This window comes from Amia ocellicauda, chromosome 8, assembly GCF_036373705.1.
Source record: "Amia ocellicauda isolate fAmiCal2 chromosome 8, fAmiCal2.hap1, whole genome shotgun sequence".
In the NCBI taxonomy this organism is placed as follows: Eukaryota; Metazoa; Chordata; class Actinopteri; order Amiiformes; family Amiidae; genus Amia; species Amia ocellicauda.
This window is the reverse complement of record NC_089857.1, coordinates 21,444,039-21,470,098: the sequence shown is the minus strand read 5'-3', so window position 1 is coordinate 21,470,098 and position 26,060 is coordinate 21,444,039. Positions and strand designations below refer to the sequence as shown.

At 40.2% G+C, this 26,060-nt stretch overlaps 1 protein-coding gene across 3 annotated transcripts in view; it reads right to left on the bottom strand.

Annotated features, from left to right (window-relative positions):
- Positions 1 to 26,060, bottom strand: part of unc13bb (unc-13 homolog Bb (C. elegans)) — a 191,330-nt gene that overhangs the window by 144,274 nt on the left and 20,996 nt on the right. For all 3 annotated transcript variants that reach the window (XM_066710678.1, XM_066710679.1, XM_066710680.1), the window contains exon 2: positions 17,049 to 17,078. In XM_066710678.1, coding sequence (XP_066566775.1) covers positions 17,049 to 17,078 — 30 coding nt within the window. The remainder of the gene's footprint in view (positions 1 to 17,048; positions 17,079 to 26,060) is intronic.

Below are 26,060 nucleotides of genomic sequence, written 5' to 3'. Positions count from 1 at the left end.
AGCTCAAAATGCATTACTACAACCACAATAACCACTTGCATGTTAATGCTGAATTAACCCGGGCCTTCAAGAGGAGTCCTCGTGTGGGTTTTGACTAATCAAGCTACTAATAACCGGATGAGCTGGACTGACAGCGCAACCTCTCATGCATAACTGTTCATGATCAGAATTCAGGATTCCAGGCTACTTGTGAAATATTCCCCAGAAACTAAAGTGAATCCAACTCTGGGAGATACTTACAGGTGTGTGGCAGCCCCCACCCTTATCCTTGATCAGCTGCAGGCGGGTCAGGATCGCGGCCCCCTCAGTGGTGGCAGCTGTGTGTCACACTGGTATCCTATAGCAGCTGATTATGCGCAGCTGTCGGCCCAGGGCCAGATTTCAATCTGCACACTCACCTCAGCTGTGCTTTTCAATATTTACCTGCCTCTCTTTGGCAGTAGAGTAGGCCCGAGGCCAGCACCAAGCCATGCCAGTGTACAGCCTTTGAGTGCTCTGCCAATGTTTTTTTTGTGTGTACTTTTCTTTGTTACTGCAGTTTAATGTTTTGTCCTTTGTATTAGACCACATGACGTCGCTGAGGCTGAAGACTTGACGCAAGGGGGAAATCTTTTTCCTTTTGTTTAGTCTAAAGCACTGAAGCATTGAGAGCAATAAAAAAAAAAAAAAAAAAAACAAAAGGCCGGTTTTCGTTTTTTTCCCCAGTGTCACTGTGTTGTCTTCCCTCTTCAGACAGCTAGCATGTAATAGACTGCAATATAATAAACAGACAACAGGAGTTATATGACACGTGAACAGGAGGAACAAGAAAGCCCAAATGCCGTTTGCATGCTTAAGTGGATTACTCTACGGGCAGTTTTAAAAGAAGGCTTGTATGCATCTATTTTGGCATCCAATACTTTGATTTGAATTCTGGTGGCAGAATACAGACAATTAACTGTAAAGTGCTATAGCAAGAATAAGATTGATTTAAATTCAAAGAAATGTGTAGTCTTTGCCTCCTATTTATTTGTCGATCTGACCGTAGTAACGATGATCTTAAGTTGGATTTTCTGGACTTTTAACTACATGGGAAATCCTAACAAAAGGACGTTGTCTCGTGCTGGTGCACATCTGGTTTAAAAATAAAGATCATTACACTTCCCAAATCCACGGTGAGAGCATAAATATACATGACAATGGTCACAATCAAGCAAGTCTTCTCTGTATTGTCCCCAGACCCTTAACCCCCCTGCTGTTCAAAATGTCTCAAGGTTTTCTGCCCTGCTGCATTGGGAAAGATTTTAAAATTTTGATCAACCTTTAATGGTTTGCTCACAAGGATTAAAGACAGATGACATAACCAGGGCTTTTCGGAGAGCTTTTCATTTTCTCTGCTCAAGCTGTGGTATGCCACCACACGTGACTGTCAAACCTGAACACATTGTTCACCCGGATAAAAGCCACAAAATAGCGAAACAGATTTGGTACAACATGAATATACATTCATTACCTATTTTAGTGAAGGTTCATTTTATTGACTGAAAAACTATTTTATTTTCAACTTATCTTGTTTTCCATTTAGTACAGAGGAAGTTCCAAAACTGCAAAATTAATTCTGCAGCTGAAAAGCTCATTAAAATTGCAATAGAGTTTCAGAATGAAAATGGATACTTGCCAAGTGATTTTTTCTTTCTTTCTAAATGTACCTTCCGCATATGTGCATGTTATCTGCAGAATAGTGATTAAGAGTCTATCAATGGAGCATGTGACATCAGAACAGGAACTCTAAAATCCGGTCCTTAGGAGAGCAGTATCTTCTGGCTTTCAGCCCCGCTACACTAGAAGCTATCAAATCAAAGTCTCAATTTAACGCATAGCCATGGAACCAGATACTCTGTGACAATTATGACAATATATTTAATATACAGAAAATACCAATGGGTTGGGAGCCTTAGTACAGGGACTCGTTGCTGAAGGAAGTCCAGAATATGTGGAATCGGGACTAAAGGACACTCGAGAAGAACAGAGCTGCTATGGGAGCCAGAACACAGCAGTTCCATCAGAGTGATGGCCAAAAATAAACTCATTAAACAACGCCACCTGTATACACAAGAAGTGCTACTGGCCAATGGAAAAATATACAACTGTTTATCTCGAATATATTTGCTTTTGAAAACAGATAAGCCACTCACCCGGATATGAGCGACAGATTTAGCACCATTATCCAGCTTCTATTGTAAAGATTGGGATTATTATGGAGGTTAACATTCAGCTAATGTGCCGGTGGGGTGAAATAATAAAAGCCACGGACAATAGGAATCTTACACAGCATAGATCTCAGACATCCACCTCTTTGTTCGCCAACCATTTACAATCGTCAAGTTTAATTCTGGTTTAAATAACACAAGGATAAGCTTTAATGTTTCCATCTGCTGATCCATCACATTGTGGCAGTATATCTGTTCAGGCACCAGGTAGGTGTATGAAAGACTACCAATTAATAAGGAGAAGGAAGAAAGTATTTGTAGGAATGTCCATGCCACTGCCACCACGACACAGCCCTCTATCCCCACCCTTCAAAACTTGAGCTTGAAAATACTACTGAAACTGTATGAAACAGAGCTCAAAAGTTATGTCCAAAAAATCAACAATCCAGAAGTGTCCATTAAGCGTCTTAGCAGCACTCGCTGACGTGCATGGATACTGAAAAAAAGCCAAACAGTGACACACCAGACAAAGCAGTGTGAGTTGGCAACTGTGCGAGTTGTGTGTGTTTGTCCTGAGAGAGATAAGCCGAGGGGAATTCTGGAGGTGTTATTTCGCAGGGTGCCCGGCGGCACACCAGGGTGAGAGGCGGGAGGCTTTGTTTAACATGGCACAATGTGGCACCTGACGAATTCCCACTGTCATTCACACTCGAACAAACAACCCAGATCTAATTTCCAACGCACAGCAAACTGCAACTGATCCCAGCTGACAAGCAAAAGGAGCATCGTAATCTGGGCACAATACAGTAACCCAACGCGCACCTGGATGGGAAAACATCAGGAAAACACCAGGAAAACACCACCTTCTGCATTTCAGAGACAATATACACAGAGTAAATTAAATGTAGCTCATCATAATTAAGTTATGAGGTGCTGGTTGAAGTCAATGGTACTTCATTAAAATACTTTTTATAAAGCATGGCAAAATATTGGTTATTAGGTAGAAAAAAAAAATGTTCCTGTAATTGTTGCACCCAATCCACACTGGAGGGAAAAAAACATTATGAAACAACCAAGCAGTAAAAAGTAGTCAACTGCAATCTGGTTGTGTGCGTATTTATCGTGAGAAACTATGCTATTTCCCTACAAAACCCCAGAAGAGTCAGGTGGAAGTCAGGGCAGAAGACGTAACATTGACTCCCGCTCACTTTGATTCTAACTCAATCCAATTCAATTTCGGGACAACTAAATCCGCAGCCTGTACTGACAGTCACCCATTTCACCTTCCACCCAAGTCTACTGCACTGCAAACCTAATTCATCTAATTAATACCTAGTGAGTCTTTTTCGCTCTCATTCCAAATCCTAATCCTGTAGCTCAACACAGAACAAAATAATATTAAGGTAAGATCTCTGCACATGAAGGTTAAGGTAATCCTGTGTAGGTTAATATGACTTCTAGCCTCTACTGCGACACAGTCATGCCTCAGTCGTGATTGGGAGGAACTTATAATAATTGAAGGCACACAAAACTAATTAAAGACGAGAACACTAGCAGTGACTCAGCAGAAGAATTGCTCTGCCTGTGCTTCATAGTCAAAGTACAAAGACAAGGAGAAAGTGATGCAGAGCCAACAGGACAGCACTGTGCTTGTCCATGGCAGAACTAACTGAGGAAATAATGGACATCTGGACGTCAAGTGTTAAAATCCATAAATATATCCATATTGAATACAGGCAATTAGAGAAACCGTCAATAGGGCAGACGAGCTGTAGTCTGCAAACCTACAGGGTTTTCATCTTAATTCCATCTATGTTATCAACAGTCGTAAGTAGTTTTTAGCTTTATTTGTGCATCTTATTTTTTGTACTATTTTTATGCTTTCAGTGTTTAAAAATGCCACTCTTAACTAGTAAACCTGCTCTCAAAGTCTGCAACTATGATACAGTGGCTTTGAGATATAATGAGATATCCCTATGCTATTCCTGTGCCGAAATGAATGCTCAACAAACACTGCAACCTTTATTTGGCCAATTTAAATTTACATTATTAAGGAGCCGGTTGTAAAAGACCAGTCCTGCGCTGGAATGGACTGAAGGCCTTTGAACACTGGCTGCATCCCTTTTTTTAATGCACGAAAAGAGAAAAAAACGTGATTGTGACCATTGAAAAAACATGCATCCATATTTCACTGTGCAAACGAAGTCTGTAATTGTCATACGACAGTGATGTGGCAATTTTGGAATTGAAATTAGTTTGCTTAAATAAGATTTTTTTTTTTTTTTTTTTTTTTTTTTTAATATCAAAGTTGAGGAGGTAAGGAAACTGTGGCATAGCTTGCGAGACACACACCAGCACTAGAAGCGGGACAGACTGTGTACCTGGTACAGTTTTAATGTATCCAATGTGCAATGTCCTTGACAGACAACTTTTCAGATGATGGACTACAAATGACATATTGGAGCCAGTGTGCAACGGCCTTTAAGATCTAATAGTTGGGTGTCTCTGAATTGCAATTGAACTGATGAAAACTAACACCATATAAGAACCAAATTTGCTAATGATGCTAATGGGGGCTAGTGATTGAGCCACTGACATTCGCCCTGTGGTAAACAGGCCAGGCTGGAGTTTACTGCGCTGTAACCAGGGAGACTGTTTTCTTAATTTTGTATCTAACATTTGCAGTTCATTTCAGGGTAAAAAGAGCAAACAAAAGACGTTACCTTTATTGACAGAGCACATTCGTAAGGCCATAAAATAGTAGTATCTTTGTAAAGGTCAAAAAGCTATATGGTAATGAATGTCCACACAAAACAATGCCACCGGTGTCGGCAAAGACTCAACGCGTATCTATGGAGATAATTTGGAGAGCTGTTGTAGATCTATTTTGAGACTTACTTTTACTAATTAGGTGCATGCTGTCTTCTACCATGAGCAGTCCCTTGAATGCCAGTGACAAGATAACAGTGTGCCAGCAGACAGTCATACAAAGAGGGATATGACAAGATTAGACCACTAAACAGATAAAAGCTACTGTCGAATTCCCCTCTGGGTTTCTCTAACTTCTGGAAAATTTATTTCAGAAACGAACAGAAGGCATTAGCCTTCTAACACAATGAGATGTGAACAGAAACCTATCCACAGGGAGACTGGGTTTGTCTTGAGACATGCCCAGACTACTTTATTACTGAAATAAAGGGACAACTTTAGGCACTTTCAGATTTAAAGGGGGTAAAAGTGATGCGTTTTCCTTTTTTTATAGCATTATAGCATTCTTAAAGTATCTTTTCACTGATTAAATAGTTAAAGAAAAAAAAAATGATATATACATACACTCACCTAAAGGATTATTAGGAACACCATACTAATACTGTGTTTGACCCCCTTTCGCCTTCAGAACTGCCTTAATTCTACGTGGCATTGATTCAACAAGGTGCTGAATGCATTCTTTAGAAATGTTGGCCCATATTGATAGGATAGCATCTTGCAGTTGATGGAGATTTGTGGGATGCACATCCAGGGCACGAAGCTCCCGTTCCACCACATCCCAAAGATGCTCTATTGGGTTGAGATCTGGTGACTGTGGGGGCCAGTTTAGTACAGTGAACTCATTGTCATGTTCAAGAAACCAATTTGAAATGATTCGACCTTTGTGACATGGTGCATTATCCTGCTGGAAGTAGCCATCAGAGGATGGGTACATGGTGGTCATAAAGGGATGGACATGGTCAGAAACAATGCTCAGGTAGGCCGTGGCATTTAAACCATGCCCAATTGGCACTAAGGGGCCTAAAGTGTGCCAAGAAAACATCCCCCACACCATTACACCACCACCACCAGCCTGCACAGTGGTAACAAGGCATGATGGATCCATGTTCTCATTCTGTTTACGCCAAATTCTGACTCTACCATCTGAATGTCTCAACAGAAATCGAGACTCATCAGACCAGGCAACATTTTTCCAGTCTTCAACTGTCCAATTTTGGTGAGCTTGTGCAAATTGTAGCCTCTTTTTCCTATTTGTAGTGGAGATGAGTGGTACCCAGTGTTGGGTCTTCTGCTGTTGTAGCCCATCCGCCTCAAGGTTGTATGTGTTGTGGCTTCACAAATGCTTTGCTGCATACCTCGGTTGTAACGAGTGGTTATTTCAGTCAAAGTTGCTCTTCTATCAGCTTGAATCAGTCGGCCCATTCTCCTCTGACCTCTAGCATCAACAAGGCATTTTCGCCCACAGGACTGCCGCATACTGGATGTTTTTCCCTTTTCACACCATTCTTTGTAAACCCTAGAAATGGTTGTGCGTGAAAATCCCAGTAACTGAGCAGACTGTGAAATACTCAGACCGGCCCGTCTGGCACCAACAACCATGCCACGCTCAAAATTGCTTAAATCACCTTTCTTTCCCATTCAGACATTCAGTTTGGAGTTCAGGAGATTGTCTTGACCAGGACCACACCCCTAAATGCATTGAAGCAACTGCCATGTGATTGGTTGGTTAGATAATTGTATTAATGAGAAATTGAACAGGTGTTCCTAATAATCCTTTAGGTGAGTGTATATATATAATATACTTCAGACTATAATGACGTTTTGAAAAAGGCTCCGTCCACACAGCTGTCAACACAAGGCAATTACTGAAAGAAATCATAGCAGCTTTTTTAAACCTATATTTTGGTTATTACATAGAGGAAGGTAAGGAACACAAAATGAGAAAATGGAAAATAACCAAAACACAAACATTATAAGGTCTACCGTCCCAGAAAAAGTAACGGGCAAGTCAGCACAAATCGTTGGTATAGCATTACTTAAAAGCATTGGGGGGGAACTGATTAAATGAAGTTATCTAGTACAAGCTGTTCTCACCTTACAACCTGTACTCCTTTCACAACCTGGAGAGATATGCATCCTATTTGATTAATCAGCTTGGTGTACTTGGCCACTAATTATATGTACTTCTCTGTTTATCAGTACTGGAGGAAGATGGTACAAATATGTATAGTCTTAGAACTGCCATCAGTGCCTAATTTCCAGCCAGGGACATTCCACTGAATTCAAATTAGACAAAATGGCTCCACAAATTGTTCGTTGCAATGGGGAGGGTTGTATGTAATCTGCAATTCTCTGTAGGAGGTATAAAAGTGCAGAAGTCACCATGCAATACATACTAAAAACACTCATCCATGAAATTGCAAGATTTAGCTTGTTAACGTAAGTGTTTTGTTCTCATTTTTTTTGTAGTTGGACACTATTCAGGAAATGCTTACATTACATTGGAGAATATATTACTCCAGGTGAAAATGAAGAATAAAACAAGGAAAACCAATAATACAGGTGATGATGATATTCTATATTCAAGTCAGAAGACACTTCAAATGAAGAGTGTAAGGGAAAGGATGACAGTGAATTAAACTGCAGATCTCTGATTTGATTTGCATTTCAAAGACTCTCTCTCTCTCAAACAAGTCAATATTTTTTTACAAACCTTTCATTCACCTGAATCTATACTGTTCATTTGGGGGGCTGATTTTGCATTGACTTCACAAGTACCTCTGGTACTTTGGAAAGGAAAATGTTCAATATCCATTTTAATGAAACTGAAAATTGTTTGCTATACTAACTTTAGTTTACAATTGAAGAAAATATTGATTGCTCTTGTCAATATAATTTTTTAAACTGTGAGAACAAATAAGGAAACATGATTATAGAATTACAGTGAAAAGAAGCATACTCAAGAAAGTCCTACTTCAAACCTCTTCTCCATTTTTGCCCCATACATAAGACTGAGGTTCATTAAATGTCCTTGGACCTTTCCGGGTTGTCCAGACCATCTTAGACTTTCCAGAGAAAACAGCCCAGCCCAGGCATCTCTATTTTGGATGCCCTGGAGTTACTGCTGCACAGGGACAAACACCAGCTCTAGATGGACTTTTACCTCAAAAATGTGAGGTAAAGAATGCATACTCTGTGCCCTCTAAAATATAGTACTGGCTCATCTGCCTTTAATGGTTCTATAAAAGATTTCCAAATGCAGAATTTGCACTGGGTTTCCCTCTTTAGGAGAGCCCAAGGTTCGCTGCAGTAACACAGGTTAAGCCTATTAACTGTGGCATTAATGGGGACCATTGTTAATGTCAGAAATAACAATGGATTATATGGCAATCTCAGCCCTCAGTGTTGCACGGGATCCTGGAGCCCCAGCTGAATGTGGCACAAAATTAACTCAACAGCGCCATCAGAGACGCTATCAATCTCTGTCTGCACACTAATAGAGACAGAGCATTAAGCCCCGGGAAAACACATCCATCTTCTGTCAGCCGAGCCCTGCAGAGGTGGTAAATGGAGCCACAATGCAGGCCATGTCACACAGCCTTCCATCCAGCTGTGCCAGTAGGGACCAGGAAACCAGTGATCCATAATACCACACACAATGCAATATGGCCTGAACTTATGAAATCACAGCCTGATTACGAAACAGAGCCATGGAAATGGTCAAAATCGGTCTTAAATTCCATTTGGTTTAATGTGATTTTTAAATTATAATGATTTGTATTAACTGTTGCTTTACTTCATCCTCAGGTCAGTGATAGTGGAACTACCCCATGAATGACACAAACTGTAACATGCTCTCTAACATGCACTTTGTTCGGGATTTGTCTTTGTTACATCTCCATTCTCAAGGCCCACTTAAATCCATCTCTGGTCCATTTCCATGGAGGCCTGATTACAAATAAATACTTCACAGAGTTGGACTGTGTCAAAAGGAAGCCTACTTTGCAAAGGCTCCTGACAACCGAGCTTGCTGTAGGAATTTGAATGCATTTTCCAGAGCACAAAATGTCTTGCCAGCCATGTCCTATAGTCGATTTATAGCCCACCTGTGAGATTGCAGTTTGACGATGTGACCTGAAAGCTGTCACCTGGAATTTTAAACGCAACCTAGAAATTGTATTGCTTTTATTTTATTGATATCATTTTACGCAGACCTCTGAAAAAGAAAGAGGCCTTTGAGTGACTTGAGACGACCACTGAAGATGTTACACAAAGTGGAAGAAAAGACAAAGACAATAGGCAGGTTAGTAACGATGCCATCTGCCATTTGGAAAGGTCTGCATTATTCAGAGTAGCTATTTCTCGACATCAATTCACACATTTTCATTGATTTAAGTGCTTTCAGATTGAGTCGTTCTAGAATGAAAGCCACTAAGGATGCAGGCTACACTGAAAACTCTGCTGTATTAATACTTACCTTCCTTACAAAATGAAAAAAAAGAAATGCATAGACCTCAGATATTAAACTTAGTTCTCAGAGAGCTATTGTATCTTTTGTTTTTATTTCACTGAAGTTCTCTCTTTCTAAATTGGTCCATTTACTTGGAGAACTTTAAAAGATCTGGGCCTTAGATTTTTTTGATAGTGTAGTGTAGCACAACCTTTCAAATCATGCACAGGGGGGTGGGAGGCGGTGAATTAGTGTAGCTGAGACAGTAATTAGATCATTGGTACAGATTAAGACTTTCGTTTGGAATGAGAGTGCCTGTCCAGTAATTGAGTTGGTGACACCTGACACAGGCCGGGTCCCTGTGTGTCGATTCCCTCTGATCAGGATGGCGGTAGGAGTCCCAAGGGGAAAAGCACTCTTTACACTACTCTCCACTTAAAGTACATGATTAAACTGATTTGCAGACTTGGTGTCAAACCTTTTCAGTTCTAAATCACTGCATCACATAATCAGACTATTACAGGAAAATCTGATTTCTGACACACTTACAAGGCATTGCAAAATAGTTGGAGCTGTGTGGTCTGGAAGCCTCATTATAACTTTATATTAAAACATTTCACATTTCCATGGAGAGCACAGTATCAATGGAAGACTGATAGATAGTATCATTGCAAATGGCAGCTACCCGAATGAAGCAAGTTAAGTGATCAAATCTCATTGGTTATGCCACATTTTGCTCAAGGCTACAGAAAACACTACAGATGTATGGTACACTGAATGTATCCTCTTTATACAATAAGCATAATCAATCATTAAGTTAAAAAATGAAAGTTAATGAAGCTGAGAAATAATTTGAGAATGCAATATGAAGCACTTTAAAACATCAACCATTTAGGCTACAGGAAGATTATGTATTAAATGCAGCAGAAAAAGAAAATCCAAGCAAATACAGAAAACAGGGAAACTTAATAAGAATATGAACCAGCAATAGTCAGAGAGTCTATTATGTGAGCATGAATTTCACAATGGTTACAAATACATCGATTTTAGAAGTGCTCGGTTGCATTGCAAATGTGCTCTGAAAAGGAAACCATGTGCTTGGTTGTTTTTCACCCTCACACAAAAGAGTTTAGAAAAATTAGCTGGAGTTACAAAAAAACTACTAGTGCTTTGAAAATTACGAAAAGGGCCCTTTTTTCTGAGGGCCTGACTCAAATAAACCACCAGCACCACTCATTCTAAAGAGAACACATGGGACTGCAAAAATAAATGACATCATACCTAGGGATGTTGTTTCAAGGTTATTTCAAGGTATTTGTATTGACAATAACACACAATGTCTCAAAGAAAAAACTACTAGCCTTACTACACGGCTAAATAAAAGAACAAAGACATATCATATCTAAACACAGTGGACTGAAATTCTAAAACTAAATATAACTGGACATTAGATTAGATTATATATATATATGTTGAAACAGAAATAAACATGTTGCCTTACAATTATATCTCAACTATCTAGTGCAAATCACATTGCATCATGAGAGATAAAGAGAGCAATTTCAAAACGGCTCATGCTGATCAAAACTGCAGGGTAGCAGAAAGAACACACTGGGTACAGAATGGAGATTTCTTTTGAGAGCTGGTTCCTCGTCATCCTATCCAGCATTTTTGCAACTGTGAAGTTTTAACTTCAGAAAGGTGAAGTCGAGTGCAACTGGGGGGTATTTTGGCTTAATTTTCCTGCACAATATGTAGGCAGAGCCATATTTGCTAGCACTGGGAAATGCTGGAGAAAAACCAGGATGCAGCTGGACTCTCCCACAGTTCCTTCTAACGCTTCCTTGCTGTTCCCAGTGCTCATCTCAAAAGAGCTACATGAACCAAGAGCGGAGCACCGTGCTGCGCGGATCAGACAGGGCTGATTAATAAGAGCAGTCCTTCCCGTCTGCTCATTAATAAAAGAGTGGCTGTGAGAAGAAGCCGTATCCTGCACGCCACTGGGGTGTACTGCTGCTTCCTATCTATTTAAAGATCGTCCACTGTGCATCATGTCTAACTCTTTCGTTAAAACACCTCATCATTCACACAAGAGACTCAATTGCAACCATTTACATTAATTTGAATACAATCCCACCTGGACAGTTTGCAGACCTGAAAGTCTTCTTCTATTCAATCTCTGTACAATTATTTTCTGAAGGTGACAGCAGTATTAAGACTTGGATGCTGGGGTAGTAGGTCTAACTGGTCCATAGCAAGAGTACTACATAATTGTAAAGCAAGACTTTGTTACTATTTTAAAGTAAAACACTTGATTTTAGTATAACACTTTGGATATACAAATGCTTTACTAGAACCAAGAACGCAATTCTTACTTCGGATGATTGGATTTCATTGGAGTTATGAACAGGATGCTCAAAACATATCAAGGTGGTGGCCAGGTGGTGGCTGCTTACTAGCTGAACTGAAAATCAAGAGTCCAGGTCTGACAATTTAAGCTGCTTTATGCCATCAAGGATTCAGATGTGCCAAACTTTGAACACCATCTGAAAGCACAGATTTCATGCTGGCGTCACTTCGCTGCACAAATCGCACTCATTCCAACGTGTTAATTAAAGAAAAAACAGCTGTCTCTAAAGTAATTACATTCTGAATAGGAGAACCAAAATCTATGCCATTTCATTAGATCTGGCTGCTCTGTCAAACTTAATTTTTTTTTGTCTTTATAAACTAGGATATAAAAAGACAACGAATAACATCAGGAGAATCAACCTTCCTTAGTGAGTGACCAGAGATGAACGCAGTGGCCACAGGACAGCCAATCCCTGATTTTATGCCAACATGAGCACAAACAGCCAGGGCTGGTGCTCCCAGGAGACTCATTCTGTACAAGACTGACCAGACAGCTGGACGAGCCCAACAGCTGGACACTGGTGGCTCAAATCCTGGCTGTGCTGTCCTCTGGTCCAGCATTGTGAGAGGATGAGTAGATGGCCAAACTATTTCCTAATTTCAGGAACCACCTGGGGAAAATTCACCACTAGGTTCTGCTGAATTCTGTATCCCAAATCCCATTTTCCATGTCAAGAAACGTGTGGCTGCGACCAGCGGATGTTTACTTCATGAACAACGCAGGTGCGTACACACAGAAGTACACTCCAAATTCAGACACCTTCCTAAAGCCTTTATAGTCATCCAAGTCTTCAGACATATATAGCAAAGAATCTGCATTAAGGCGTCCTGCAGTATTTGATGGTTTGACTTGTGGATGGCCTGTTTAAGTAGTGTAAAGACTCCATCCCATGTACTGTCTATTGTGTATGACTGTAACGTGCCCAGGAAACATTGGGGATTCAGAGGAGAATGTTGTTGGTTGTCCTTGATGATGTTCGTAAATGTTTTCCTCAGATAAAATTATAGCACTCCTGTTCACTGGTTATCCAAGCCAACCCCTGAAATCAGTCTCCATGAGGTCTATCCCAACATTTGAGATTCTACGTCCCTGCTGTGCCTTTAATCACAGGTATTAGTAACACCGGATATACGGTATACACTGTGTTAATCTTCAACAATCTGGTAAAGATTTGATATCTGAATCTAAATCAGTACAATCTTAACATTTTCTTCTCACTCAAAAAGTTATTGAGTATGCATTGAGGGTAGCTAAAGAAGAAAAATTACACCACATTCATCATGAAAATGCACTTGGCTTTTAGGAATAAAAGGAAAGTAAGCAAAGATATGTTGACAGTCAGGGAGTCATTTCTACAGCACAAGAAGTAAATAGGACCCTGGCTTTTCAGTACATATTTTCACGTAATTAGAAAGAACATTGTTAAACTCAACACTAAAAATCACTTAATACAAACAATCTGAGATGGGGTGGAATAAAAAAAAAAGACAGAAGTTTTAACATTCGTCAGCAGTCCAGCTAAGACCACATAACCCCTGTGGGCTACAGAACAAAATTCATTCATAAAAATTGTATAACAATCAGGTACTAGTAGAGTACCCTGCTGGGACTGATAACAGTACTGCAGGGAAAGGATAGGAATATGATCAAATTAGGCTAAAACTAGGCTGTATTTTAGATCTCGTCTTTCTAACTCTCTCCTCACTCAAGAGGACGATCACCTGCAGGAGGATGATCTCAAACTGGACAAAACCTCCTATAATGGGGATAATACATAATGTATAATAGCGGTGTCCCCATGATTTGCACTTTTGGAGCTGATGATGTTAGTCCCACACCTCCAGGGAAAGACCTGCTTTTTGTGGTTGGAGGTCATTAGCAGTGATATACGAGTGTGTGAATGTAGGGGACTCTGGAGGGAATAACAACAGAGCAGAACACTAGTTAGATCTGTACTTGGAGTCTTTTTCACTCTCCGTTTGCGAGTCCTGTCACAGCAGTCCATGTGCCCGATAGAGAAATAAAGGGCTGTTCTTTTTACTCCAGTCTGGAGTTTGTCTTCACTGAGGATATTCAAGATAAAATGAAAGAAGTTCAATGGCCCTCCTAACCAATGATGTGCATTTTCACATCGATGAGACCTTTAGTAAGTACACCTTTACTAAATGCAAACTTTCTCACACATACCACCTTCTGTCACCCATTACCCCACTAAAAATATTTTAATAAAAATACAGAACGCCTCATTTCCTGGGCGAGTCTCATTTTGGCAGGTGCATGAAGGCATGAAACAAATCTACTGCTCGGACGCAGAGCACCACCACTCCGGTCCTACTGTCGAAAGGAACCGCTGAAATCTAATTTGAACCAAATGAGACTGGCACAAAAAGACAAAACCCGAGAAACCAGGTACTTGACCCAATTCCTGGGTCAAACAGGGATCTCTGATCATTGTTCCAACATGTATAGATTTGTTTTCCTGCTTAAGCTCTGGATCCACATGTAATAGAGGAGCAATTTGAAACTGTGAGATGATAAAGAGAGGTTTAAATGAGAGGTGAGATACAGAAGCCCCTGTCGCAGTGCAAACAAGGGGCTTGCTAGACAGGTTTTTGCGCTGGAAACAAAGTGCATCAGGTTCAATGTACGGCAACTGGTTTTGCACACCACATTTAACAGTCCAGCTCAATAGCTCAGAAGAGGTCGGCAGGATAAAAATCTCAGATGGCTTGAGCAACAGATGGTCAGACACAAAATCTCCGATGCAAATTACTCTTCCACTACAAAACCGCTATTCTCCATTACCCACAGAAATCGCAACACACCAGCCCACAAATGCAATGGTCTCTGTCACCTAATTCTGGTTGAGACTAAGCTCAGCCCGTCACATTCACAGGCAATGCACAGTGCATCCATTCAGAATGGCCAGTTCTGTTTGTTTGTAAGAAAAGGCTGTTTACAGATCTTACTTTTCATTAGCAAAGAGAAGGTTGCAGTTTTAAAAAACTAGCAATGATCCAGCCCTGTAGCAGAACAATAAAAATAAACATTGATTTGATTCTGTAGAAGTACCACCTCAAACATAATGGCACCTAACTATTGCTTAAAAAAACATATATTTCACACAAGATTAAGTAAGCCACTTCTTAATAGTGCTATAATTATAATGAAAGCTTGAAAATCCACCAGAAACAGCAATTAGAATTGGTATTTAATTTGCTTTAATACTGTGATTATAATCCTCAAAAACCTACTGCCTGGCAGGTTTCACAGCAGGCAAATCCAGCTGCAAGAAACCAACTTAACTCCAAGAGCTCAGGTGATGAAATCATATTCAACAGATAATATCATTGTTCACTAATGGCAAATGGTTCACTAATGCCTAATGCAAAATAAAGGTGTATTTGTTAATTTTCTGTTCAAATGTGTGGTAAAATCTCATCAGAAAAGTTAGGAAAATTTAAATGCCACGAAAGTGCAAAATGTGAATATACAGCTTACAATACCAAGACAGCACACACTATGTCTCATTAACTTTAACTGATTAAAGCCGTTAATATCGTTAATCTAATATTAATAGCAGTAGTAACCCTTAATAAATGACTATAGTACCTTTTTGCACCATACAAAACAAAACAAGAATATCTAGTACAAGACAGTTTGTACAAATATGCTGCCAGCTGCCTTGGCCAGTCTGACTAATGTAATTGCAGACTGGGCTCAAGCGAATTACTGTGCTTTGTCTCTAATGGCCCCAGACAGTGCCAGCAGTAGGACCAAGCCATCCAGCACAAAACACAAAGTAACAGAATTAAACACCTCTGAAACTGGTGCTCAAGTCTTTTTTTAGTAGGGCCACATCCCATTTAATTCTACCTTCCACAAATGGCTACTTACTGTGTATTAAATTATATGGTATTATTAAGTCTTATAGCCATACATATTGTAGCAGCAAAAGGAAATATGTGATACCAGCAACAATACATTTGTATTCCTCCGTGTGGAGAAGTGTTCCAAAATAGGTGTACAGAAAGGGTCAACACAAAGTGAAATGCAATGATTTATGTGAACAAGTTCTTTTTTGTATTGGTATCAAGTGTGCTACAACAGAAGAGATGGGTATTTCCATGTCATCCACCATGGGATTGTATCTGAGGAAAGTACAGCATTGCTCAGACGGAAGAGAATGTGAAGTGTTACTCTAAATATTTTAACATTTGTCTATACGGGAAAAAAGTAGGCCAGCGCCAATCAACAATGAAATATGCTCTAACTGCTACGGCTCCACTATTTATAACATCCTACCAGCTTTCAGAATGAGACTCCTCGACATTAACAAGTTCCTATTCATATTACTTTAGTTTGGGCTCTCAAATATAAAGTAGGAAGATGATCATGGGAACAAAACTGATACATACAATCACACACTCTCTCTCTCCTTCCACTAAGCACAAAATTGCTTGATTTCCAGCTATGTCTGTATTCATGTTTGTCCCTATCCCTTTCATACTGCATCTTGTGGTATCTGTTAGGTCCAAGTCCAAGACACTGTTCTCCACATTGACATGGCCAACTGCATTTCAGCTAACAAGCACATGCCTAAACAAAATGCTATTTCACCGAATTTGAAAGGCTAATCTGCATATTTAACAGCTTCTACACACCCTGACTTGTTTTCTGACAGTCAGAAATGTTTATGTCACTTGAGGGGAGGGAAAAGTGCTGCAAACTCCATAAAACTCAACAGAAAACACAAACTCACTAGAGAGTCCCGCTGCCATGGTTGCCGAGACGGGGAATCCCATTTGGTTAATTGTGATTTACACACAGAATTTCACTTTAAAGGAGCAAGATAACCCACATCAGACCTGTTATTACATTTTTTATCTTAATGTCTTATTAAATGTATCTGATATTGTGTTCCGTTTGCTCCAGCAAAACAAATCTTTCCAGAGCAAGAGATGTATTTGCTGTAACCTGAGCACCTGGACTGAGCAGCTTATAAAAGTTCAGGCTACCTCTTTTAATTAACTTCAATCCCTATGTGAAAATGATGAAGAACAGTTATGACAATTAATGTGTCCCATGCTTTTTGCCAAGCCCTGAGGGACTCTTGATAGGTAATGACTGTCTGCAAGCCATAGCAGTATCTCACAAAAATCAGTCTCTGCGAGTTCTACACTATTATATATAAGTCATTCAAAAGCGAAACCGTTTTTTATCTTACCTGGGGGTCCATGGAGCTTGGCTTTCTTGACTGAAAGAAAAGAGAAAGAAAAATGGTTAGAGACGAGGAACAGATTGCCTGGTTAAGATATGGGCCTGACCCGATAGATTGCTAAAACAAAGATTGAGATACGAGTTCTCTCAGCCTTTCCTGAGATCTGGAGAAGATTAGCCTGATTATACTCCTGATTATACTCACTGTCCAAAGTTAACCCTATGAGGCAGACATCTGATGAGGCCAGTCAGCCTTCACACCCCATATGCAACAACTATATGTTTGTGTGTGTATGTATTGTGATGGTAGAAATGTGTGAAGCTGATACGTTGTATGCCACAATTGCCAAAATTGTATGGGATATATTTCAAATATATATTTTAGTCTGTAATCTATATGTATTTTACAGGTTGAAAATATATTGCAGAAATTAACCTCATCATAGGTTTTCAATCTATAAAATAAATGTATGGATTTCAATATATATTTTAATACATACAAAAATGACACCCCAAGCCTCTTACTAATGATTTTATCAATTTCAATGCAGTGGCTGATTAGATTCATGAGGGGTGGAAACAACTTATCAGACGAGGCTTTTCCAGAGTCTGGCTCTATGCCACCTTAAATTTGTTAGCAATATCCTTTTCCTCGCTGACACCAGCCAACAGAGACCGCACAAGCCTCCTAACCACCTAGAGCCTTAAAGAAAAGCTTTCAGCTCTGTAAATCATTTATTCTAACAGGGAAGAGGCCTGAGCCCAGTGGAGTAAATGTTTGATGACTGCCAGTGCTGGTTACCCACTCGAGAGCCCCACTCGGAAACCAGCTGCAAGAGAAGGGTCCTGTCTGGACTTGTCCATTCAGAAATGGAGACTGAAAAGAGCCAGAGCATCTTTTCTGTACACCATTACATCATCTCTCTTTCTATTCCTGTAACACAACTCTTCAATTTTAAATAGCTTAGTTAATATTCAACTCCTCAAGCTCTGTACGGGAGCACTGGATCCAGACAAGACCATCTCCCGTCTTTACAGCTTTGAACGGCTGCAAATGCCAATAGCACACTTGCTTGTCAGCTGCCTCCACACTTTTGTCAAGTCCCTACAACTGATCCATAAAGGCCACTAGTTATGTGGTTCAGAGTGCAACATCTTGTGTGTGGTCAATTCAATTGATTGGTTTTCTGTTTTGGTCCAAATGAGGAGCCCAATATGAAGCTGGTTCATTGTATATTCCTGGGCACAGTGTCTTAGGTCACATTAGAAAGCGGCAACAAGCAGAATGAATTTTGTCACATAATTATTAGAAAATACTTCACATGAACCAGGTCCAGACCTGCTCAATTCACACACTGAGGCATCAAGAGTACAGCAAACGCCCAGCGAATCAAATCCCACAGCTAAGCATCAGTCATGAAAACCCATGAAGAATGAATAAAACATTGTAAAGTACTGCACAATCTGCCTGTAATTTCATGCTGTTATCCTAATCATTCCAAAAAATACAATATTGTATGACATAAGCTCCAGAGAGAGAAAAAAGAAAAAATGACATTTCTGACAGACAAAAACTCATCCAAAAAAAAACTTCCTGTGGCTGTCAAAGTCTACTGTTCCAGGCTGTTACAGTCTTGCCCAAGGGAGTGCGGTTTCATCAGCCACATTGTTTTCATTGATTGGGCAACTAATAACGTTTCTCACTGGCAGCGGTGGCAGCGAAGACTTCTGATGTTCATATCAAAAGGAATCTGCACAATCTCTCTGATGGATTAAGATCAGATAATGTTCATGACAGCTTCCTCTACCTTTTTTCCATCCCCAAAAAACATCTGACAGGAAATAATCAAGCCTGATGAGCAAAGCAAAAAGGTGCTATACATGGATTTCTCTATCATTTCTAACCAGGCTGATTTCTTTATTTTAATTGCCTCCAAATCTGCTTCCTCAAATCTATCTACAGATGCCACAGAGCAGGTAGGAGCTGGAAGGTCTCACCATTATGCAGCTATATTAAGGAAAATTGACAACAATTTTAAATCGTATTACAGTTTAAAGTTACAGTAAATATAATGGTGATTATCCAGTAGAGACTGCATTCTGGTGAGCACACACAAACCTTACAAACTAGCTGATTAAGCTATTTTTCTTCAGTGTTATCCAACAATTAAAACCTCCTCTAAAGTTTATCCTCTGTTTGTTTAGCCTGGTATCACCACAGATTTTTCAGTACAAGCGGTTCTGTGCAGGATTTGCTGCCCTCATGTCCTCAAGTTAAAACGGCAGCAGGCAACAATACATTACAATATGCTTTCAGTCCCCGAGTTTCTCTACAACGTCCGGGTAGAAGAGTTTGCAACGTATTTCCACACAGCAGTTACTGTACATATGCATAGGATTGTGTGAGCGGCTCCTAATGACCCAATTGCCATGAGATCTGACCGTTCATTAATCAGTTCCTGTCTTTAGAAAGCAGTGAAAGCCAAGCAATGTCCTGTGCCAACTGCACTGAGCTGCCAATCCTGTCCCTCCACACTGTGGGGCTGACACACATACTGGTCTGTCTGACCATTCCTAAGCCAGGCTTCTGATCAAGGTTGCACTGCTAACACTTAAATCTGACAATGAACCTGGATTCGTTGATTGCCAGTCATGTGGGTATCCAATCTTCCCTTCGGCTTTGGCAAGAGAGTGGATTACATACTCTCCTTCTGGTGAGGGTCAGGTCAGGTCTAACAGAGGTTCTTGGGGAGGGGGGGACATTCCCATCAGTCAGCTAGTAGACATTTAGACATTTTCAGTGATTAATTAAGTTGCCTTCCCAGACATTACTTAAACATATGTGACTATCAAGGGCAATCAGACTTGTTTGTATCCCCCTGGTCCCAATGTGAGCAGTGAATCTGCATTGACTTCACACAATAAGACTGACAGGGACAGATGAGGAACAGGCAGAAAGATTCCCACTGTGCTTGAAGTGCCAGGCATATGCTTGATGTAGCTTTATCGCATCTCTCTTCACAGCGCCACTCATACGGCAGAAAGATTTTATCAGCAATGCATAAGAGAGCTACTCAGACTGTGAGGTCTGGTACTGAGCATCTCCATACGGCACACAGCACAGGAGAGGTGTCCCAGAGAAGTGTGTGTGTGTAGGTTTTTCTCCAGTTTGTCTTAACAGGATGACAAGGGAAATATTTCAGTGGTACCAATAGAACATTTAAAAAACATGTGATTAATAAAACAGATTAAACATTTTGTCAGGAAACATAGTTGGGTGTTGAAAAATGCTAATTAAGAAGATTTCATCTTCATCTCGCATCTGTTAAATAAAACAGGTGGCTCCATACAGCAACATCCTTTCAGGCAGACAGGAAGAGTCAAAGCATAGCAGATAAGGACTACAACGGTTTTTCAGAGACGTTAAGGGGAAGCCGGTTTACGAGGTTTTTCTTTTTCAGTTTTACAGATTCAGGAAGCATCACATTCAGTGAGAGCTTGAGAGAAAGAGAATAATAATGATAATAAAACAGATCAGTTTGAACCTTCATGCACAGAAACCAATGTTGAGGTGTTACTAGAAAATACTGTATATTTAGTGTATGCACACTGAATAACACAGACATGCAGAAACAGTACTATATTTACACCCGGAATGACCCACCATCAGAAGATACAGTTCTAATATTCAGTGAAGTGTAATTTCCAGGCTGTTTTCAGTCAGTAGTAGTTCATCATTAGTGGAAAGTAGAGGGCATTTAGCTTTACAACCCTGGTCTTGAAGTGCCCCTGTGTCTTCTGGGTTTTATTCAAGAATAGGTCTACATTACGCCATTGAATTGAAATTGCTTAACTGGATAAACCTCTTAAAAACAGATGGAATCACCTCAGGATTGAAACCTGAAACCAAAACCAGAACCCAAGGGTCAACCAGTACCAGGGCCGAGAACCACAGGTGTAGGAGCTATCATAAGCATGAGTTTATTGAACATGGGTGTATTTGTATTGTGTGTGTTTATAGCTCTGGAAAGAAGAGGATTTTTTTTTATATTGAGGAATAAAAAATAAAATAAAAACTTTTCACCATTGATGAGAAATGTTCTTTGTTTTCAGTGAGATACAAGTTTGAAAATGGGTTCACTGGACCACTCATAATATTTGCTACTACCATCAGCTAGTTACTGTCGTGTTGCCTACATGCGAGGACAGGTACTCTAAATGCCTGGCTTCTGGATACACTGATACAGTGACAGCTCTTGATTTTCCACTTGTCTCGTGTGTCTGCGTACTCTGTTAAACACAGTGTGCTACTCGGCTTTTAAATGAGGAATTTAGCACTTGTTAATTATGTATATTATCAGCCTACTGAAAGGGACATCAAATTACTCTGCATGGTAACACTTTCCAAGTGCGTTCAGTTATTCTGGTCTTTTACGGATAGTTATTGAGGCTTTCCTTACACCTCAGACACTGGTTGGAGCACAGATTTATTTATTTTTATGAAAGGTTAGTTCCTTGCACAAATTAAACCAGTTGTTTCAGGAAGGCTTGTGCAATGCATAGGAATGTGTGAACACAGGTCATTGGTTTTTGCTTTATGACCAACTGAGGGAGGGGAAGCTGGATCAGGTAGGGCAATTCGGGTTCTCATTTCCTATCTGCCTGAGGAGCTTTGGGACAGCACTATGGGGTCAATCTGCTGTCTTTGCTTAAAGATATTAGCCTACCCTCTGAACCCCTTCATAGCCCCATATGAACAGGAGGCTCCCAGGGACTACTCTTGGAGACAACTCACCAGAAGTTTATTAATTTAGGGCCAGGATTATCCCACGGACTGGAGCCCAATCTCTCACATTTGGCCTAATGGTTAATTCTGCTGCTTCTCTCAATAACACATCAGAAACCACTGATTGGTCTCCATTTGTTACAGCATCACCATCTACAGGGTACTGCCATATTAAATTGAGGATTATATGAATATGACAATTCCATGGACAAACCCGAGCAGAGCTTTCCTAAAATACATGCACTTTAAAGCACCTGCAGCCCCAAAAAGCAGACCTGCTCCACCGGGTTGTGGTAGTCGCATCCTGAGGAGCTAGTTCTGCAATTCTGCATTGGACTCCGATCAGCAGCCTCACTAAAAAATGCACCAATATGCTGTACTTTGACACACCTGGCAGTCACACAGAAAGCTCATTATTAGGGCAAAAGAGTTGTGAGAAAACCATTTCACTATATCAGATGGGTTCTCGATTGCAGCTAGATCAAAAAGCTATTCAAATTTGTACGTTTTGTTTCAGAAATTATATAACCTTTAAATGACAAATGCTGAATGTGCAATTACGGGAATGCATTTTCTAGACAAAGAAGGGGGGGGGGGGGGGGAGAGGAAGCCGGAATCCGGAGGTGCAGAGGTGATGATCTAATATGTGGAGTGAGGGAGGACACAAGAGGCGCAGATGCACATTAACCACAGAGCCGCTTGTAAAGAGCTTGTTTTGTTCTCCGGGTTTCCTGATGGAGCGGCGAATGCTCTCCCAGACCGCAGGGCACTAGCTCCAGCATGTTGTCAGACTCGAGTGTTTGTCTGCCCACTGAAGCTTTTAGCCTCCCCAGAGGAGCAACGTTTTTGTTTTGTTTTTTTCCTTTTAAATGCCACCGTTTTCGTTTCCTTAAGAAACAATTCCAGTGACCGCAGGGCAAGGATACAATCAATAGTGCTCTTCAGCTACAAGTACATTTAAAGTGACGGACCAACATCTTCATAGCCTGCGTGTGTGCAAACTTCTATCCTTTACCACAAATGTGAAATTGTGTAAGGAGACGGCCACCATCTAAAGCGTTTCTTCTCTCCAAGTCTCTTTGGCAATCATATTCGAAAGGTAACATCCATCATAAATGTTTAGTAGGCCAAAACCCCCAAGACAAATATGTACACAGTACACACATGGTAAGTGTAGACAGTTGTCATTAACACAATGCAATTCTAACAATTTTAATAGTTATGTATTTGTACTCATATGAACCCGAGATGCTCGAAGTGGTTAAAAGCAGAATAAAGCCAATCTTACAGCAGATTTGTGATGTTTGCAGTGTTAGGCTACTAGTTGTCTGTCTGTCACTTCTATGCTACACTAAATTTGAGTCTTGCTCCACTGCTCTTGTGAAAAGATTCAGCCGTCACTAGTCACATTTTACACCAACCAGTCATATTAATTTTGTCTAAATTTGATGGGCTCTTTCCACCCACCCTGATCAGGCTAACAAACTAATTCAATCCCACAACTACATGCCAGTGCTGTTAGTCTCATTAACTGTAAAATATATTGCAATCCAAACACCTGAAAAAGCCTTCTGAGGATGAAATGACATTTACTTTTAGAATTATTCATTCTAAAAGAAACTTACTCTTCACCATGCCGGTCCGTTGACATGCTACTTCAGAAACACCTAAATAAGTCACCCTTGACTACTCTTGCACAGTGGGTGGCAGCTGGCACACATACTCTATACTTTGCGGGGCTTTTACCAGTGAGCACAGGCAGCTGCTAATGAGCGGTTTGGGGAGACAATCTGTACTGAGCATGTGAAGAATAGCCGCATGACGCAGACTGCCCGACTACCACAGAGATCTGTACCCTAAAGCCAGTGTTTACAAGTTAATATTTAAATATTTCAGGACTCATCTTCATATCTGCAGTTGACCTCTTTTCTCTTCAGGAGTTTTCTTCACCATTGCACATGACAAAGGTCTCTTAAAAAAAACATCTGCACCTCAATTGGAGTCCTGCAAGATTTAACCACTTCATTAAATCCTACTGAACCCGACCATGGCCCAATTGTGTACTCTTAGAACATTACTTCAAGTCTGTAGAATACTAAAAGAAAGTACAAGTATTTTTTGAGGCAGCTGACCTGATCAGGAAGGAAGAATGAAACAGAGGAAACAATCCTAATGGAGAAAAAAAATAGACGAATGAGTGAGTGGAAATGAACAGGCAAAGAGAGGAAGTGAAAATAACTCGGGGGGGGGGGGGGGGGAAGGTCAATGTTCCAGGCTTTTCGGTTTAGATGATTTATCTGCTAATCAACGGCCACAGTTCTAAGAGGTAAAAATCACATTAACAGTGATGGACATGGAAATTAACAGCTGTCCTCACCTACAGATCTTGTCTCAAGCATATGTTGATCAACTGCAGATATTGGACATTTTTAATCCACTGCCCCCTTACAGAACTTCATCTCAGAGAGGATATTGGGCGTCAGTAGGCGCAAAGGTTTGGTGTTAAAGTGAATGAGTCTGCATGAAAGCATACCCTGATTTCTAATTCTGGCCAAGATGCTAATTCTAGGTGAACGGTTGGAGTCACATCTTCAGGAGCTGCTGCAGCACAACGCTGATTAGCAATGATTCCATCTGATCTCCCGTGGGCTGCGATGCTGAGGCAAGCTCTCTGGAATTGCATGGCTCAAGTATTGCAATTTACTCATCTTACAGGGATCCAATGAGGTTGATTGGGGTTAATAAAACACTGCAATTGAACAAGAGCTACTTCAGTTCCGAATGGCTGCTTCATAGAAAAAGGCTAAAATACCTTTCTCTGAGATCAATCAATGCTGTCATATTCAAAACCTATTGTATCCAATTGACCATTCCAAACCTCCAGTTTACTGCAGATTAAAGCTTACCATTGTCAATTTTTCAAATTATATACATATATATGTACATTTTAACCTGCATATTTTCTTTTCCGACCTCAGACATCTTCAGTTAATATATGCATATCAATTAGCCTAATGAGGAGCTCAGCGAGAATGCAGCGGAGTGGTAAGAGAATGGGCAAGCAGTGCGTGGAGCTCGGAGAGGGAGGAGCTCAGGGGTGCAAGTAGAAAGTAGAAAAGGTGAAGCTCAGCAGGGAGAGCGACGCTTAACAGTGAAGGGGGAAAGGCTGATACAGTTCAAATTAATTATATATATTTTTGTACTATTATGTAAACACTACATTTATAAAGCTTTATGTGAAAAAATAAATATTGCAGGTTTCAAGGTTTCTTCAAGGTCCTATCTGATGCGCAGGTATGTGCACAAGTGGGTTAGTCCCTGGATCTGCTCTGTTCTGCTCAGTCAGGGGCACTGAAGTATAATTCCTTCCACTGGAGTAGGAGCCCAGGGTCACTGAACACTCACATTAAAAATACACACAGATGGGCAAGTACTTGGTCATTTTCTCAATGGCACTGCATGGTCAGCAACACAGTGCCTCTGCTAGGCAATAAAGACTTGGCCATGATGCCTAATGAAGTAGTCAATAGTCAGGATTGTAAAAGGTCTGTAATAAAGTGGCACCTCAAGAGAAAACAGGATATTTGTTTCTGCTTTTGCACAGTTCAGTCACTTTGGGATCATTTTTAAGGCTTACAGATTATTCTCATTTTAGAATACTTTTCAGAAATACATAAAAGTAACTATAGCAAAATACACAAATTCATTATAGTAATTTTGTTCAAATTAAAACTGATTTTGACATTTTATAGATATAAATGAAGTAAAATGCAAACTAATAAAAAAATAACAAACTACATCCCGCCTCCTGCACATTTTAATCCAGAGACTGAAAGTTCAGGTTCTCATGAAGACCACACTCAAAAAGAAAGGTTAAATAACAACTCCTCACTCTTGTGAACAGATCTAAATCCTCTTCCAAGTTCCATAAAAAAAACTATAATCTTTAATGCCTGTCAATATGCATCAACAGCCTTGCATTCTGTGACTTTAATATTGAATGTAATCACATTAGTGGTATCTACGTACAGCTACCGCCCATTTTTCAGGGTTCAAACAGTACAGGAACAGTATTCTTCCTTTCTACAGTGAAAGCTTTAAGTCTAGAGACAGAAAATACAAAAACAATTAAGACTGGAAACATCACAAACCCCCCTCTATAATGTATACAGTCAGAATCAGTATTAGTTGTAAATGAATTATTAAAATGTATGAGTATGCAAATACCACTTT